This window comes from Aquarana catesbeiana, linkage group LG08 (genome assembly GCF_042186555.1).
Source record: "Aquarana catesbeiana isolate 2022-GZ linkage group LG08, ASM4218655v1, whole genome shotgun sequence".
In the NCBI taxonomy this organism is placed as follows: domain Eukaryota; kingdom Metazoa; phylum Chordata; class Amphibia; order Anura; family Ranidae; genus Aquarana; species Aquarana catesbeiana.
The window spans coordinates 45,488,144-45,504,341 of NC_133331.1; the positions used below are offsets into that span (position 1 = coordinate 45,488,144).

The 16,198-nt window shown below is 43.3% G+C and overlaps 1 protein-coding gene across 1 annotated transcript in view; it reads right to left on the reverse strand.

Moving 5' to 3' along the window:
- The window catches only part of GRK5 (G protein-coupled receptor kinase 5), a 91,141-nt gene that overhangs the window by 19,167 nt on the left and 55,776 nt on the right, over positions 1 to 16,198 (reverse strand). Inside the window, exons 2-7 of the mRNA XM_073595779.1 lie at positions 5,392 to 5,487; positions 4,166 to 4,278; positions 3,031 to 3,108; positions 2,083 to 2,183; positions 617 to 709; positions 475 to 538 (exon numbers count right to left, since the gene is read on the reverse strand). Coding sequence (XP_073451880.1) covers positions 475 to 538; positions 617 to 709; positions 2,083 to 2,183; positions 3,031 to 3,108; positions 4,166 to 4,278; positions 5,392 to 5,487 — 545 coding nt within the window. The remainder of the gene's footprint in view (positions 1 to 474; positions 539 to 616; positions 710 to 2,082; positions 2,184 to 3,030; positions 3,109 to 4,165; positions 4,279 to 5,391; positions 5,488 to 16,198) is intronic.

A 16,198-nucleotide genomic window follows, 5' to 3' on the forward strand; every position in this document is an offset into this window, starting at 1 on the left:
ATGGGACAATTGGGAGACTAGAGGGTCAGTTTCATGGGAAGGTGGCGGACCTAGAAGATCATTTCCATGGGAAGGTAAGGATACTAGAAGATTGTTTCTATAGCACCCTATCACACACAATTTACTACTTGCAAATAACAGTATTGATTTTGGCATTGTTTGGTATGTCAGATTCAATTCACAAAATAAATTGCTTAAGTTTGCTTCTGCCTGGTAATAATTGTGAGGTTCTTTGAGGCATCTGTTGTGGAAATGTGGATATAAAACATCTTTAAAATAAGGACACATGACAAAAAAAGTCTTTCAAAAGTGAAGTTCTCGCATGTTAAAAAAAAATATGTATTTAAATGAAGTGATGTTCTGATGAACTCATTACTGTGAGAACAGTGAGATACAAGAATAAATGGCCCATGCCTACTCCTCCCCTTCCCCCAACCATGAATACCATTGGATACGATAAGTCACACCACTCACCTCTCCAAAGCCGCCTTTTCCAAGAACTCGGTACTGACGAAATGTATTCTTTGTCACTGGCTGCCTATAAGATATAAGGCTCCTCAGTACTGATCATGACATTGATTTGGTAATCACAGAAGACAGTACTCAGGACACCTACCTCTCCAGCCATTTCCATTGCAGGAATCGGTCAAAGTACATGCTGGACAGATAACACTGGAAGGGCTCTCCACTTAGAAAATCATAGACAGACCTGGAAAACCATTGTCACTTTACAGAACAGAACTACAGCTGCCATTATTAGTATATAATATTATCATCATTATTAGTGGCCTAAGTGCTGAATTGCCAGGATAAAACTCTTGGGGTTTGCCACATCTATAACATTTTACCCATAATGTTATCTGTGTACTCTACAGTAGAACAATGCAAGAAGGGGCTGAAGTGTACACTGCTGCACTGCCCTAAATACTCAACATTGTGTGTGGAAGAAACCATTTGCAATGTCAGGGTGGGTCATGTGAAATTTCATATACAGTGTCTAGGAGAAAGGGGGAATCTATAGCGTCAATGCAGGTCATGTGACACTTCAAATAGGACAATGTATGGAAGAGGTATCTATAGTGGTGGTCAGTGTGTGGGAGGGGCCATCTGTAGTGACAATGTGGTACATGTGACCTGAGGCTGCCCATGCGTCTTCCCAAACCCTCACCCCACTGCCGTACATTCAGCCTCACTATTCCTGCCCCTGCTGCCAATTACCAGACCCCAAATCTGTCCTCCACTGCAATACAGCCTCACTATTCCTTTCTCCACTGTTGTAAATCCAACCTCACCAGTTCCACCCCTACTGCTATACATTCAGCCAGACAAATCCATTTCCCCACTGACGTACATCCTACCTCATCAATCCCTCCCCTACTGCCAAGCATCCAGTCCCTCCATTTCCATCCACCACTGCTGAACCTCCAGTGACAGCAATCACTGACCTACTGGCATACATTGAGCTCTAACAATTCCTTCTCCACTGCCATACATCCAGCCCCACCTATCCGCCCCCCCACTGCTGTACATCCAGCCCCACCAATCCTTCTCCCAGTACTGTACATCCAACTCCACCAATCCTTCTCCCAATACTGTACATCCAACTCCACTAATCCTTCCCCCACAACTCTACATCCAACCCCACCAATCCTTCCCTCACTACTGTACATCCAACCCCATCAATTCCTTGCCCACTGTCCTACATTTAGTCCCACCACTCTGTCCCTCAATGCTGTACAGCCAGTCCCACCAATCCCTCCATCACTGCCATACATCCAACTGCACCAATCACTCACCCAATGCCAGACATCCAGCCCCATCAATCTGTTCTCCCACTCCAGTACATCCAACCTCAACAATCCCTCCCCCCCACTGCCATACAAATAGCCCCACCAATCTATCCCTCACTGCTGTACAGTCAGCCCCACCAATCCCTCCCCTACTGCTGTACATCCAACCCCACCAACCCGTCCCCACTGCCATATATCCAACCCCACCAATCACTCCTCCTTGCTGTACATCCAACCCCTCCAATCTCTCCCCCACTAATCACTCTCCCGCTGCTGATATAATGGCACTTACTTGGCACAGTTAGAGAAAAGCTCTTTGTATGGGCAGATTTCCAGTTTCTCTTCCATCTGATGTACAATATCCTGTCCCACTTCAGAAACATAAACTGGAGACTGCAGAAAAGAAAACCAAGTTGCGGAATTACTGACAGAATTTCAAAGCATACATCAATTTATAACATATTTTGGCCATACTCTTTCTTCTCCAGCCAGTAGGTCACAGGCAATAATACATATCTTCCTACCCTATGGATCATGGGAATTGCTTTTTGCTGCTCTTTCATCATATTTCTTGCATCATACCTTCTATGTGTGCTGTATCGTGCCTGCACTGCGGTCCCCGCCATCCTTGTACCAGTGTTACCTGATCCATTATTTTAAATTGTTAGAGCCCTTTTCATCCAAATTTTATTAATCTGCATCTTTAGGATACTCTTTTCATACCAAACTTACTCTAGCCAATGATACCAGCACATCTTTCCGTCATTTGCCTGTAAGGTACAGACAAAGCTAAGAGCAGTCCAAATATCTGTACTAAATTCTTCCATGTCTGGAGCTGTAAGTAGCCGCAGACTTATTTACATGAAAACATCCTAAACTGTGTAACTGCAGGACACATAGCTAATGTCTAGTGACTAAAGATCATCAAGCCTGGCTTTGGATTCATGTAGATGATGTCTTGCAGTAGGGAACACAAAATGGACCATACTGATTTCACATTCATTGTTTTAAATTTGTCCCACTACAGCACTATGGTTATCACATGGACCTCTCTGGACCTTATTTATGAGGGATTTTGTGATAAGAACTGTGGGCATCACAGCCACCAGATCAGAAGCTTCTTTCAAAAGAAAACACACAATCAGGTTATCCTGTCCTCTTATAGACATCTTCCAAGAGTCAGCCGTGGACATAACAAGTCTTGTCTGCAGCAAGTACGTCAGCTAAGCTGCCAATTTACCTCTGGGGTGAGGAACTTCAGAATAATCTCCCTTCCCTTTTCTCCTAGTTTTTCATCAGGTGTAACTTCATACTCTGCCTGGAGAGGAAACCAAACAGATGATAATAATGAGCCATACAGACCAATTTGATCATGGAAATAAAATTCAAGAGGCCATGATATAGGGATGAAAAGGTATGAAAAAGTAGAAGAGTGGAAAAGAGATACAAGAGAATACAGAAGAATGCTGCGTTAGAAGTGTGTAGTGAAGGGATGGTGAGATGTTGGATGAACGGTAAGGGGAGTGCAATAGAGGGATAATGGATAAAAGGTAAGAGGAGTGCAATGAAGGAATAATGGATGAAGGGTAAGGGGAGTACAATAGAGGGATAATGGATGAAAGGTAAGAGGAGTGCAATGAAGGAATAATGGATGAAAGGTAAGAGGAGTTCAGTGGAGAGATGAAAGATAGGAGAAGTGCAATGGACTGATAGTGGATGGAGGGTAAGAGGAGTGTGATGAAGGGATGGAGGATTGAGGATGAGAGGAATGTGATGAAGAACAAATGGTAAGAAGAATGTGATAAAGGGATGGGAAATTGAGGGTAATAGGAGTCTGATGAAGGGATGGAGAAGAGAGGTTGAGAGGACACTGATAGCTGGATAGGGGATCCAGTGTAAGATGATTGTGACGAACGGATAGAAGATCGAGGATAAGAGGAGTGTGATTGAGGAACTGTGGATGGAGGGTAACAGGAGTGTGATGGATGGAATGTAAAAGCAGTGTAATGGAGGGAAGGTGGATGGAGGTAGAAGGAGTGTGGTGGATGGACAGGGGTGAATGATAAGAGGAGTGTGATTGAGGGATGGGGGATGGAATGTAAAAGCAGTGTGAGGGAGGGTAGAAGGAGTGTGATGGAAGGACAGGGGGTGGAGGATAAGAGCAGTGTGATGGAGGGATGGTGGATGAAAGGTGGAAGGAGAGTGATGGAAGGACAGGGGGTGGAGGATAAGAGGAGTGTGATGGTGGATGAAGGGTAGAAGGAGTGTGATGGAGAGTAAGAGGAGTACAATGAAAAGATGGATGGAGAGGCAAATGACAGAGGGATGGTGGAAAATAAATGACTAATAGAGTGGATGCATTCAATTTGTCTTACCACAGTATCCAGGAAGTCGATGAGACACTGGAGCTCTAACTGCGTCTGACAGAATTGGCGAAAGAGGAACCTCCCAATTGGCTGCTTCTCACACAGATTATAATAATCTTTTTCTATAAGACAGTCATCATTTTTACGATTGCCTTATAGATCAACATTGACAGTACACAGAATATTATACAACGATGTGATCACATTAGGTGAAACCTGTACTGAGAGGAATGAAGGGGGTTCTATGGGTTCTATTGCTGACCTCCCAACAATGCTAGGCTGCCTGGCAGTCTCTTGATTTTACAATCACCGACCTCGAAGAAGCATCCTACTTAACACATCAGAGGGAAGACCTGATCTGCATAATGTTTCTAGTTCAGCCAAGCATTGATGCCACTGAATCAACATCATAAGCCAGGCAACCAGCAATTTCACAAGGGGGTCAGCAGCTTCCATATTGTCTCTTTACATCATTCATATACAGTGAGAGGATGTCAGATTACAGCTGCATTATTCCTACAAATGAATGCAGTGTAAAACTACATACATTTCAATATTAATTTCCAATATAAAATGACATTGATCTATGTATGGAGAAGGCTATGGAGAAGGTCTCTCGTATCCTGGGGTCCCCAGGGCTTTTTTGTGTTTTTTATGTGCCCTAATGGTGACCTGCATTTGTCCAGTGCAAAAAAATGCAGGTCCCCATTAGGGCACATAAAAAACAATTGTTTTGTGTGATGTGTGATGTGTGATGTGCGATGCATTACTGTGTGTAAAAACACAGCATGTCTGCATTTTACCGCACTGCATTAGATGGCACCGAAACACACCATTACCAATATGACACTTCAAATAAAGTTGAAAAAAATCAAGCAATGTGAGGCTCCTCAAGGTGCTCCCTGGCAACACTGACCTGCGTTTTATAGTGCAGGCTAATGTGAACCTAGAAGAAAACAAGCAGCGCTATCAGATGGTGTTGCTTGTTTTCTTCTTGTTTCTTCACATGCAGAGTTGCCTCTAGCTCCTGTAGCAGGCTGCCACTGGGTCTATGAGTCTGGACTTTCCTTATTGGATTGTTTTTAGGACTTATATAGGACTGTCAATTACAATTATAGATTGTTTAATCATCATTGGTTTTCCCTTCTCGGTGTGCCATATTTCTCTTCCATTTCTAAAGTGAACCTAGCCTTAGTTACCTACATTCACTAGAGAACCCACAGTGGGAGGCTCACCTATACTTCGCCGGAGTTCCTCACACTGGCTGATGTGCGGAAACCTCAGAATTTCCTTCCACTTCTTACTCTTCCCCTTCCGCTTTCCACCACCCCCTGGGAAGAAAAAAGAGTTCAAATAAAGTCAATTCATCACATACATTTCATGAGGCAGTGCAAAAAGCAAAGTCTATTAGCAATGAAAGATAATGAAAAATGGTGGACAGGGATTATTGTTCTTATAACAGATTATCAAAAACATAACACCACTGGGGTGATTCTTCATATTTACTATCAACGTTCAGCTATTATGTTCTGTTCAAGTATGAAAACAATTTGGATTAGAACTGAAAAAGTTTTGGAAGGTTGTGAAGAAGGGGTGGCTAAGCCCTTTACTGATCTGTCAGTAAGACGTGAAGGATGAAAAGTGATATTTACTGTTACATTTCCAGTCATGTAATGAGGTTAGTAAAATTTTATTGAGGTCAAAGATTTTTTTTCAAAATGTCAGCGGTAATGTAATCTGAGCCGCGCATTCGCAGCTCAGATCACATGTACAACGCCAACTCGGTGCCGTTATGAAGTGACTTCCATGCGCATACGTGGGAGTGACGCCATAGCAGCCTAGCCATTCAAGTGGCCGGAGAGAATGTACACAGAAAGAAGACTGGGAGAACATGAATGCACTCAGGACCAACTGAAGTGGTGACAGTGCAGCGCTGGAGGGCTGGTTTGACAGATGAGTCTACTAGGGTTGTCCCAATACTGATGCTAGTATCGGTATCGGTCCAGATACAAAGTATTTGCAGGAAGACTTGTACTCATGCAAATGCTCCCGATGCCTAGTCCGATACCTGGACACTCAGGAACAATCGGTGCGACGGCGGGTGAAGTTACAATCACCGATCTCCCTGTGTGGCCTTCAGTAAAGCAGCTCACAGCCGCTTCTCCTCCTCTCTCCTCCGCGGCTTTCAGCTGCTTTATAGAAAGCTACACGGGGAGATCAGTGAATATAACTTCCCCCGCCGCTGCACTGATCATCCCTGAGTGTCCCCTGTATTCTCCTCCGGCTCCCCTCTGTGTTCTCCTCTGTGTTCCTCTGTGGGCTCCTCTGGTCCCCCCCCATCCTCCTCCAATCCCCTTCTGTGTGCTCCTCCCCCATCCCAGATCTTTCAGGATGGAAAGCGGAGGAAGGAGCCGTTAAATATGTAATTTACCGGCTCCTTCCTTTTCCGAATGCACACTGATCACGGACTCTGTCCATTCATAAATGAGCATCGTAAACTGTTTACGATACTTCAGTTTATGAATGGAGAGGAGTCTCTGTCTCTTGTCCATTCATGTTCAGTGCAGCTGAGGCTAAAGCCTGCTGTCGGCTGATGTCACTCAGCCGGTTCAGGCTCGGGAAAGATCCCAACTATATGGTCAGTATCTGCCCAGAAGCCTAAACCGGAGAAAAAAGAGTTCAAATAAAGTCAATTCATCACATACATTTCATGAGGCAGTGCAAAAAGCAAAGTCTATTAGCAATGAAAGATAATAAAAAATGGTGGACAGGGATTATTGTTCTTATAACAGATCTCAGTGGTCTGCTGGCAGCCTGAGCCAGACACTTCCCCGTCCGCTTCCCAGACCAGCGCTCCAGTGAGCTCTGGAGGCCAGAGCAAAAAAAAAAAATGCCAGTGACGGACAATCACAGCTCTCTGCTCAGAGCGGAGGGGAGAACTGAGCGATTGGCGGTGTTTGAGGGCTCAGTTTTCACTGCACTGTTGAGGCAGAATTTCCACCACTATAGCCAGAACTTTGGAAGCTAAAATATAACCAAAACTACCAAATATCTAAATATCTTAGATTATGATTGTCACTTTGGTCTTCTCGGTATGAAAGTGTTTCAATCTCAACTGAATCAAGTTTAGGCATGTCTTGGGCCACGGGGAGTCTCTGCACATCACAAATTTCTGAGAGATTGATATGAAGGCAGGCACCGCCCCCCATCCATACGTCCGGTCCCCTAATCTACATGCAGGGAGCTGGATGCATGGATTCCAATGGTTTTTTTTTTTGAAGCACATGATTAGAGCCTGAGGCTCTAATTGGCTTCAAAAAAGGGTGGGCTCAGCGCGCAAAGCACTGAGCCCCCGAGCCCACCCACTTGTGTGACAATAGCAAATTATTATTCGCTATTGTCTTCCTGATTCTCCTCCAGCCAATCGGGAATCGGCCTTGGGTCCTGTGACCCAATTGGCCAGGGAGTCTCAGGTTCCACTTCCTGTTCAGCCGGTCTCCATGGACGGCTCACTCGCAACCACATCCAGCACTCTGTTTCGGGCAGTGGAGGGAGGAGGAGGGGAGAGCACAGTGTCATCCCGGGTGGACTCCTCATTTGACTTCTAAGGTAAGGAGGCCCTTCACGTTGGTGGCGTTGGTTTGCCGCTTCCCCAAAAATATTGAGCACTATCCGCCACTGTGCAGTATACTGTATCCTCCAATCCTATTGGATTCCAAAATCCCACAGGATTTGAGCAGCCATCTTGAATGAGCATTGCATAAATAGTGGAATTCTGCATCATTCTATGGGCCCACAGTTTGGGAGCAAGATGGGGACAAAGCCCCCACTGGATAAGGAGAAAATAAGAGCAGCATTAGGGTGAGGTATCTGTTGAGGAGGAAAACAGTCAGTTTCCCCTTACATGGTGTCTCCTCTGTCAGCTTCCAGAAAGAGTCTATCACTGGCAGTCAGATATCTGCAGGGATATTTGGGGATTGCAGTGTGAACAAGCTATAGCCTTCTCCTAGGAATGTGTTCCTCTGCCATTCTAGTGGTATGTAAGGTACTGATATATTACTGTTTGGAACATAGGTGTGCGCAGCCTTTTGCATTAGGGTATGCACCCTAAAGCTCAAAAATACATGTGTGTGTGTCTGCATATATATGGCCTGGCACATTGATCTCCCTGCCTGCACAGTGAAAGAGAAGTGCATAAGCACTTCTCTTATGGCAGAGTCAGTAAGAGGGAGATACTATCTTCCTGCTGGCACACAGAGCAATAATGCTAATGTTGATTCGGTCCTTAGGGTATGCCTAGGTGCACACCCTGTGCGCAAGCCTACGATTTGGAAAGTGCCTTGTGGGTAGACAGTTTCCTCTACTGCCTAAAGAAGTATATGACCTTCAACATATGTAGTGCTACATTCACACCGGCAGTTTAAGCAAATTGTAGTAGCAGGAAACATCTGACTCCTGCTGCAGTTCTGAGCAGGTAGGGGGCGCACACTAGCCCCATTCACTATGACAGGTCGCGGGCGGCCGCAGCTATTCGCTTCTGTCTATACAGCCAGTGATTACCTGATTACAAAGTGCGTCCAGCAGTTATGACTTCAGGTAATCACTGGCTGTGCAAAGAGCTGCCGGTGGCCTGCAGTCGCACCTGTATGCTCAGTGCTGCAGCAGGAATCAGAAGTTTCTTGCTGCTACAATTCACACCATGCTGCAGGTCCCCCCAGACACCCCCCTTATTATTACTTGAGCTCAATTTAATCCAGCGATCTGCACGAGGGCAGCGGCTCCAGCTGCTGTCTCTCTCCTCATTGGACAAATTGATAGCAGCAAGAGCCATTTGCTCCCGCTGCTATCAATCAAATCCTGTGATACGGGAGCAAGGGAAGGGGCAAAGTCCTGCTGTCTGTGTTAATGGAGCCCGCACAGGTGCCCCTAAGGAAAGTGGCTTTCCGTGGGGCCACCCAATGAAGAGGAGGGGCTTGGAGCAGGGGAACCCAAAAGAAGAGGGTCAGGGCTGCTCTGTGTCCAACTATTGCACAGATCAGGTAAGTATAGGTATGCTTGTTATTTTTATTTTAAAAAAATAGAAGGTTTACAACAACTTTCATTCTCTCAATCATTGACTATTTGTAATCCTTATGCTGCTGGCATTAGTAAGTAGATAGGAAAGTACTGTAGATCATATTTACTTGTGCTAAACTTTTTTTTTTTACATTTCTTTAGTTACTTCCTGGTTTCCAGGCCTAGCCCTTACTTTAGATATCCGTGGCCAGAAATGCCAGGGGAGTGTTTTTCAAAGTGATTTCTCAGCAAAATAAATCATGGAGACATGCATGGATGGGTGAGTTTGCTTTGAATATGAAAAATGAATTAAATAGCATTTTTGGTTTCTGGTGCTCAGATGCAGTGTAGTTCCGCTTGAAGTATCCCTGTGTGTTTATTCAATTCTCAGTTATACCAGTCAGGCCCCACCTATGAGTATCTCCAATCACCACCATCATAGGCGTGCGCACAGGGTGTGCCAGGTGTGCCTGGGCACACCCTAATCACCTTGTGTGGTGCATATTCCCCCCTGCTTAGACCACTGATATTTCATCCCCCAAAAAACTGTTATAAAAGAAAATTATTTTTTTAAAACTAAAATAAACAAAATTACACTGCTCACTGCCCCACTGACACCATCAGTACATACACACATGCATATGTATTTGAGCTTTGGGGTGCACACCCTAATGCAAGAGGCTGCGCACACCTATGACCACCATGTGATTGGTCTCTCTGTATGCCTGCTATCAAAATAGAGCACGGGTATGAATGATGGCCGTCTTACAGTAAGGTGCCTTGTCAATGCAAGGGAAGTAAAAAACTATGCAACCAGAGAAGCCAAACTATAACCTACCACCTATTTCGGGCAACAGCAATATAGGAAAATATCAATGGTGGATGATCACAGAGAAGACAACAACAAAGACATCAACTCAAAGTGCACTGAAGGCAATGATAAACCACTTCAGGACTCTACCAAGAAAACCATATGGATAGAAACGATGGAATTAATGTTATCAACAATAGTCATCTAGGCACTAAGGTTTCCAGGTGAGAAAAGAAAATCCAAAGCTGTAAATCCAGACATACTATAAGAATGTGGAAAATACAGAGTATGAATCAAGGTAAAACTAGACTGAATATAATACACTCACTGATGAGAAAAAATAGCGTTTCACCAGGCCTGCAGAAACCACTACTCAGCGCCAAACACCCAAAAGAGCCCAAGATGTAGATAGAATTAAAAAGAATAATTAAAAGTGGTTACCATAAATACACATCAGTAAACACTTACAAACTGAAAGTAAATGATTGAACTCTACTGTGTCTGTCTAGGCAGAGAGACAATCTAATAAGCAGCAGCTGTCTCATACCAAAAGAACCAGGTAAAAAATACAAATAAAAACAGTGTTATAAAATAATCCACATTTAGACTAAATTACTACACTAGACAGCGCTAATGTTGAGCAATTGAAACTTGTGGCCAACAACACATAGGGACAGTCTTATAACAGAAAAGAGTCCTTTAAAAAAATCCCTTATAAAGGGAAGTGATGAAAAGTCCAGGGTGTAAATCAGAAAATCTACAGGTAATCTTTAAGAGAAAATCCTCCACATGCACCTTCCACCGATCACTTGTAAAATCCACCCGGTGACAAGCACTCACCCCCTAGGGGGTTAAACTCACCAGACAAGGGGAGTAATAAAGCCTTCAGCGATAGTACGTTGTCATCATCACTATAAACAGGGTCACAGGCTAGCAGGGCTCATAATGAATCAAAGAACAAAAAAGAGATGCACATAGCGTAATCCTATTTAATGATTCAAACCCCTTGTATACAGACACAAACCCCCCTTCAATAAATATACGTACATCAGATAAAATATAAAACAAGCAATCAAACAGGCAGATAGTGTGTACACTTCACCCAGAGCCGTCAACGCCGCTACTCAGGAAGACAACGATACTTCCTGGTTGTGCAGGTGATCCAGGTGGAGCGCACACGTCACTTCCGGCGTCGTATTGGCCACGCCCTGACGCGTTTCGTCATATCATTTGACTTCAACAGAGGGCGTGGTCATACGACGTAATGGCCAGTTTATATACACCCCTCACATGCCGCTCAGCCAATCAAAACGAAACTGCGGGGACAGCGAATGCACATCACCGGCATCAGCTTCATTGACAGCTTAGTGTAAGCGGCATGCAGGGACACAACCGGCACTGCACCAATCCAATAAAATAGACCATGATTGTGGAGTAGGCACAAACAACCTTGATCAGAATATATTGATCAAATGGCGTCCACATATGTATCTCAACATTATGGATTACTAATCATAGGCAGCAAGTGTTCACTCCAAAACCGCATTAAATATATAACATTGATACATGGCACAATCATTGACATAAAATTGAATACCAATTAATATGCACATTAAGAATATAGATGTAGAGGAGAGACCTCAATCAATTAAATCCCTGATCTTCCTATATTTTATGCGCATACATTACAAACTTCTATTAGATAGGCATAAAGAGGGGCCATACACGCAATCAAAAGCCCCAACTTACAAAAATCATGCTAGCCTTAATAGTTACACCAAAACCAGCAAATATTTAAATTAATATTTAAATTAATCAATTAAAAATAAGAACAAAAATAAATATAAATATAAAAATAGAGAGGCAACAAATCGCACAAGACTAAAAATCGCATATAAATTCAAAATTGAATAGTTATGAAGATAAAATAAATCTAAATCTAATTATTTAGGAGCCAACCTCAAATTAGAAATTCCAATCAAAAAAACGCAGAGATACGTCATAAACAGAGTGACCAGGAAATCGCATAAAAATGGACGTAGACTTAATCACAATCTCCATATGAGAATCAAATACTTATCCACTCTGCATGACTGCATGGAGACAAAACTTATGTCATAAGGAGAAGCAAGAGAGAAGCCGAGCTATATAAGCCGGTCGAAAAAATCGCATAATAGGTAGATCGAAAAATCGCATACTAAAATAGAATGGGATAAACACCAATCTCCCAATAAGGATCAGGTGATCATATGAACTATATAAAGGTAGATCATATAACATAAAGACATAGGCCACTATAACCTCACTAACACAAAATCAAACTGCTAATAGAACTAAAAAGTCAACCGTAAATCACAAACATTAATAGTCGCTTATAAAGCAGTTGATATCCAGGTCCACATTAAGTCCCCGTGGTGCCAAAGTGTCAGCCAGGAAGATCCACTGGGTCTCTCTTCTTGACAGATCACGGATCAGATTGGACCCTCTCCACTTTGGCCTCAGATGATCTATACCCCAAAATTTGAGGCCTGAGGGATCTTGGTTATGTTTAAGTTTAAAGTGGAGTGATACATTGTGGTCTTTAAAGCCAATCTTTATGTTCGCTATGTGTTCTGCAATCCTGACCCTCAGAAGCCTTTTTGTGCGTCCTATATACATAAGACCGCAGGGGCATTGCATAGCGTATACCACGTAAGCCGTATTGCACGTAATAAATTCATTAATACTGAATTCTCTACCGTTGGAAGGGGATGTGAAACTTTCTAAAGCTCTCATTGGTCTACCCACTTCCCTACATGCCCGACATCTCCTACAGCTATAGAATCCTTTTTTATTCCAGAAGGTTAAAGGCCTGGGAGGGGGGTCCAGCACCTTTCGCACTATCTTATCAGCAAAGCTGTGAGCCCTTCTGTAAATGAATTTCGGTCTACATGGTAGAGATGGACCTAGTGTTTTATCCATACATAACACATGCCAATGGGCATTAAAGATGTCTTCCACCTCCCTAAATTGGGAGTGGAACCCTGATAGGAAGCTCCATTCATGACCTTCGTTATTTTGGATCTTAGGCCGATCCATCAGAAAAGAGTCTCTGGGTCGCATGGCCAATTCATGAATGGTGGAGTCCAAAACCTCCCCCACATATCCTTTTTCCACAAACTTTTTTCTAACAACTTGGGCCTGTCTTAAAAAGTCTGCATCATTGGAACAGTTTCTTTTTACCCTAGTCAGCTGACCCTTGGGTATATTTTTCAGCCACTTAGGGTGATGTCCACTATTGATAGGCAGATAGCTGTTGGAATCTGTAGGTTTAAAATACACTCTAGTGCCCAATCCATCACCTTGCCTAAAGATGTTTAGGTCCAAGAAGTGTATGTCATTTTGACTAAACTCACTGGTTAGTCTGATGTTGTTGTTATTGGAATTAAGCTCCTGGAGGAATTCATGTAAACTGTCGCTAGACCCTTCCCAAATAAAAAACGAATCGTCTATATACCTTTTGTATAGTAACAGTTGAGTACGGGTAGTGGAGAATATCTTTTTGTCTTCCCATTCCCCCATAAACAAATTTGCTATGCTCGGGGCAAATTTTGCCCCCATCGCAACACCTTTACGCTGGGAGAAAAAATGCCCATTGAACCAGAAGAAGTTATGGCTAAGACAAAAGTCTAATGCATTTCTGATGAACACTTTCTGATTATGTGGCAGGTCATCTCGCTGGCTTAAAGCCCAATTAAGGGCTAAAAGAGCATCGTCATGCTGTATGACAGAATAGAGAGATGCTACGTCAGCCGTTACAAGGTATAACTCTTGTTTGCCAGTTAGATCCACCTGTTGCAGAATCTGCAAGAGACTCTTAGTGTCTCTTAAATACGCCTTAGTGCGCATAACACTCGCCTGAAGGAAGTGGTCAAGGTACTGTCCCATCCGAGATGTGATGGAACCAATACCATTGACTATGGGTCTCCCTGGAGGTTGGTTCAGATCCTTGTGGATTTTGGGCAAGGTATAAATCGTGGGGATTCTGCTATCACTTGGTACAAGGTACCTTCTTTCTTTGTTAGACAGAACCCCCATCGAAAAACCCATTTCAACCAAGTTCCTAAGATCCTTCTCATACTGTCCTGAGGGGTCTTTAGATAATCTCACATATGTTTGATCATCACTTAGCATCTCAGTGAGCTGATTCACATAGAAGTCCTTATTCAAAACAACTACCCCCCCCCCCCCCCCCCTTGTCTGCTGGCCTGATAACAATCTCCTTCCTTTTCTCAAGCAAGGAGATCCCATCCATAATATGCTGTGGATTAACATTCTTTTTTGGTACCAACTGTTCTAGGTCACGCAGAACCAGTCCCTTAAAGACCTCAATATGCTGGTTGGCGCTATTTGGGGGGTTGAACAGGGACCTATTCTTAAGCCCACTGTCCACTGGACCTAACTCATTAATTGCAGACGGCCGTGGTGCTTTGTTGAGAAAATATTTTTTAATATTAATTTTCCTTATGTACTTATGAACATCAATAAATACATCGAACTTGCTAACTGGTCTTTTCAGACCACACTTTAGACCTAAATGCAAAATATTCGTTTCTTTGTGTGATAAAATCACATTACTCAAATTAAAAATGCCTCCTATTCCTGCTCTCTCCTTCTTTTTCTGGGCCCTTCTCCCTGCCCTACAGCCCCTTGTTCTTCTCTCCATTGATTGGGGTAATAGGGGTACTCGTCCTCCCGCCACGGGCGCTCCCTCCGTGGAGGTGCATGATGATCCTGCCTCCCCCAACCCTGGCCTGGAGGTCTCCCCCTTCGGTAAGAGTTCCCCCGGCCTCGTCTCTGCCAGCCTCTCCCTCTCCCTAAAAAAGGACGGGGTGAGGATTCAGCAGCTCTTTCTCCAATATCTCTCAAAGGATCAAATCTGTTATACACAGGGACTTGGTAGTTATTACCACTAGGTAAGTGATTACGTGGCTGATAGGGTTCTCTTGTCCTGTCTTCCCTTCCAGCGTAAGTAGCCTCCCCCCTAGTGGGAGTGGCAGAGGTACCAGTAGGGCAACTGGATCTCTCCGACCTCTTATTACCCCCAGCCTGGAGGATTTTCTCTTAAAGATTACCTGTAGATTTTCTGATTTACACCCTGGACTTTTCATCACTTCCCTTTATAAGGGATTTTTTTAAAGGACTCTTTTCTGTTATAAGACTGTCCCTATGTGTTGTTGGCCACAAGTTTCAATTGCTCAACATTAGCGCTGTCTAGTGTAGTAATTTAGTCTAAATGTGGATTATTTTATAACACTGTTTTTATTTGTATTTTTTACCTGGTTCTTTTGGTATGAGACAGCTGCTGCTTATTAGATTGTCTCTCTGCCTAGACAGACACAGTAGAGTTCAATCATTTACTTTCAGTTTGTAAGTGTTTACTGATGTGTATTTATGGTAACCACTTTTAATTATTCTTTTTAATTCTATCTACATCTTGGGCTCTTTTGGGTGTTTGGCGCTGAGTAGTGGTTTCTGCAGGCCTGGTGAAACGCTATTTTTTCTCATCTTTCAGTTGTATTCCTTGGCAGCCATGGATGCCCTCCAGTTCCTAAGTAGTAGAACGATTGATATCAATGCCATTTTTGCAATCAATGAGCAGGCTACTGCACAATCTAATATCAATGGGATACTGACTGCTTTAGGAAATGTGCTAGAAAAACAGGTCCGCACTTGGTGGGACATCTGCACATTCGAGCAGTATATTAAAGAGAAAATTTTAGTTAGAAGTTTGAGATGGGAGGTAGCTCCCCAGGATGGACTAGATGACCCAGAATCAATGCAAGAATGGTATGAGTTTTTTACCAATATGGGTTTTAAATTGCAAGATTTGGTCCTGGCTCGTAAACGTAAGAAAATGTCCATCTTGGAGGGTAAAATTAATGAATTTCGTATGCAGCTTGAACATGTGAAGGATACCCAACAAGTATTAGAGTTTAATACTCGTATAAAAAAGAAGCTAGAAAAGATTGACAGAGATACACAGAAGAAAAAATCAAAGAAGTTTCATAGGGACCTTAATGATTTTAGGTCCAACTCTGTGTATGTCTGGCAACAGGCTAAGATACCTGCTAGCGGATCTAATAATACTAATGTGGTATCTGGGGAAGGATCAAACCATCGTACAACTAAACCGC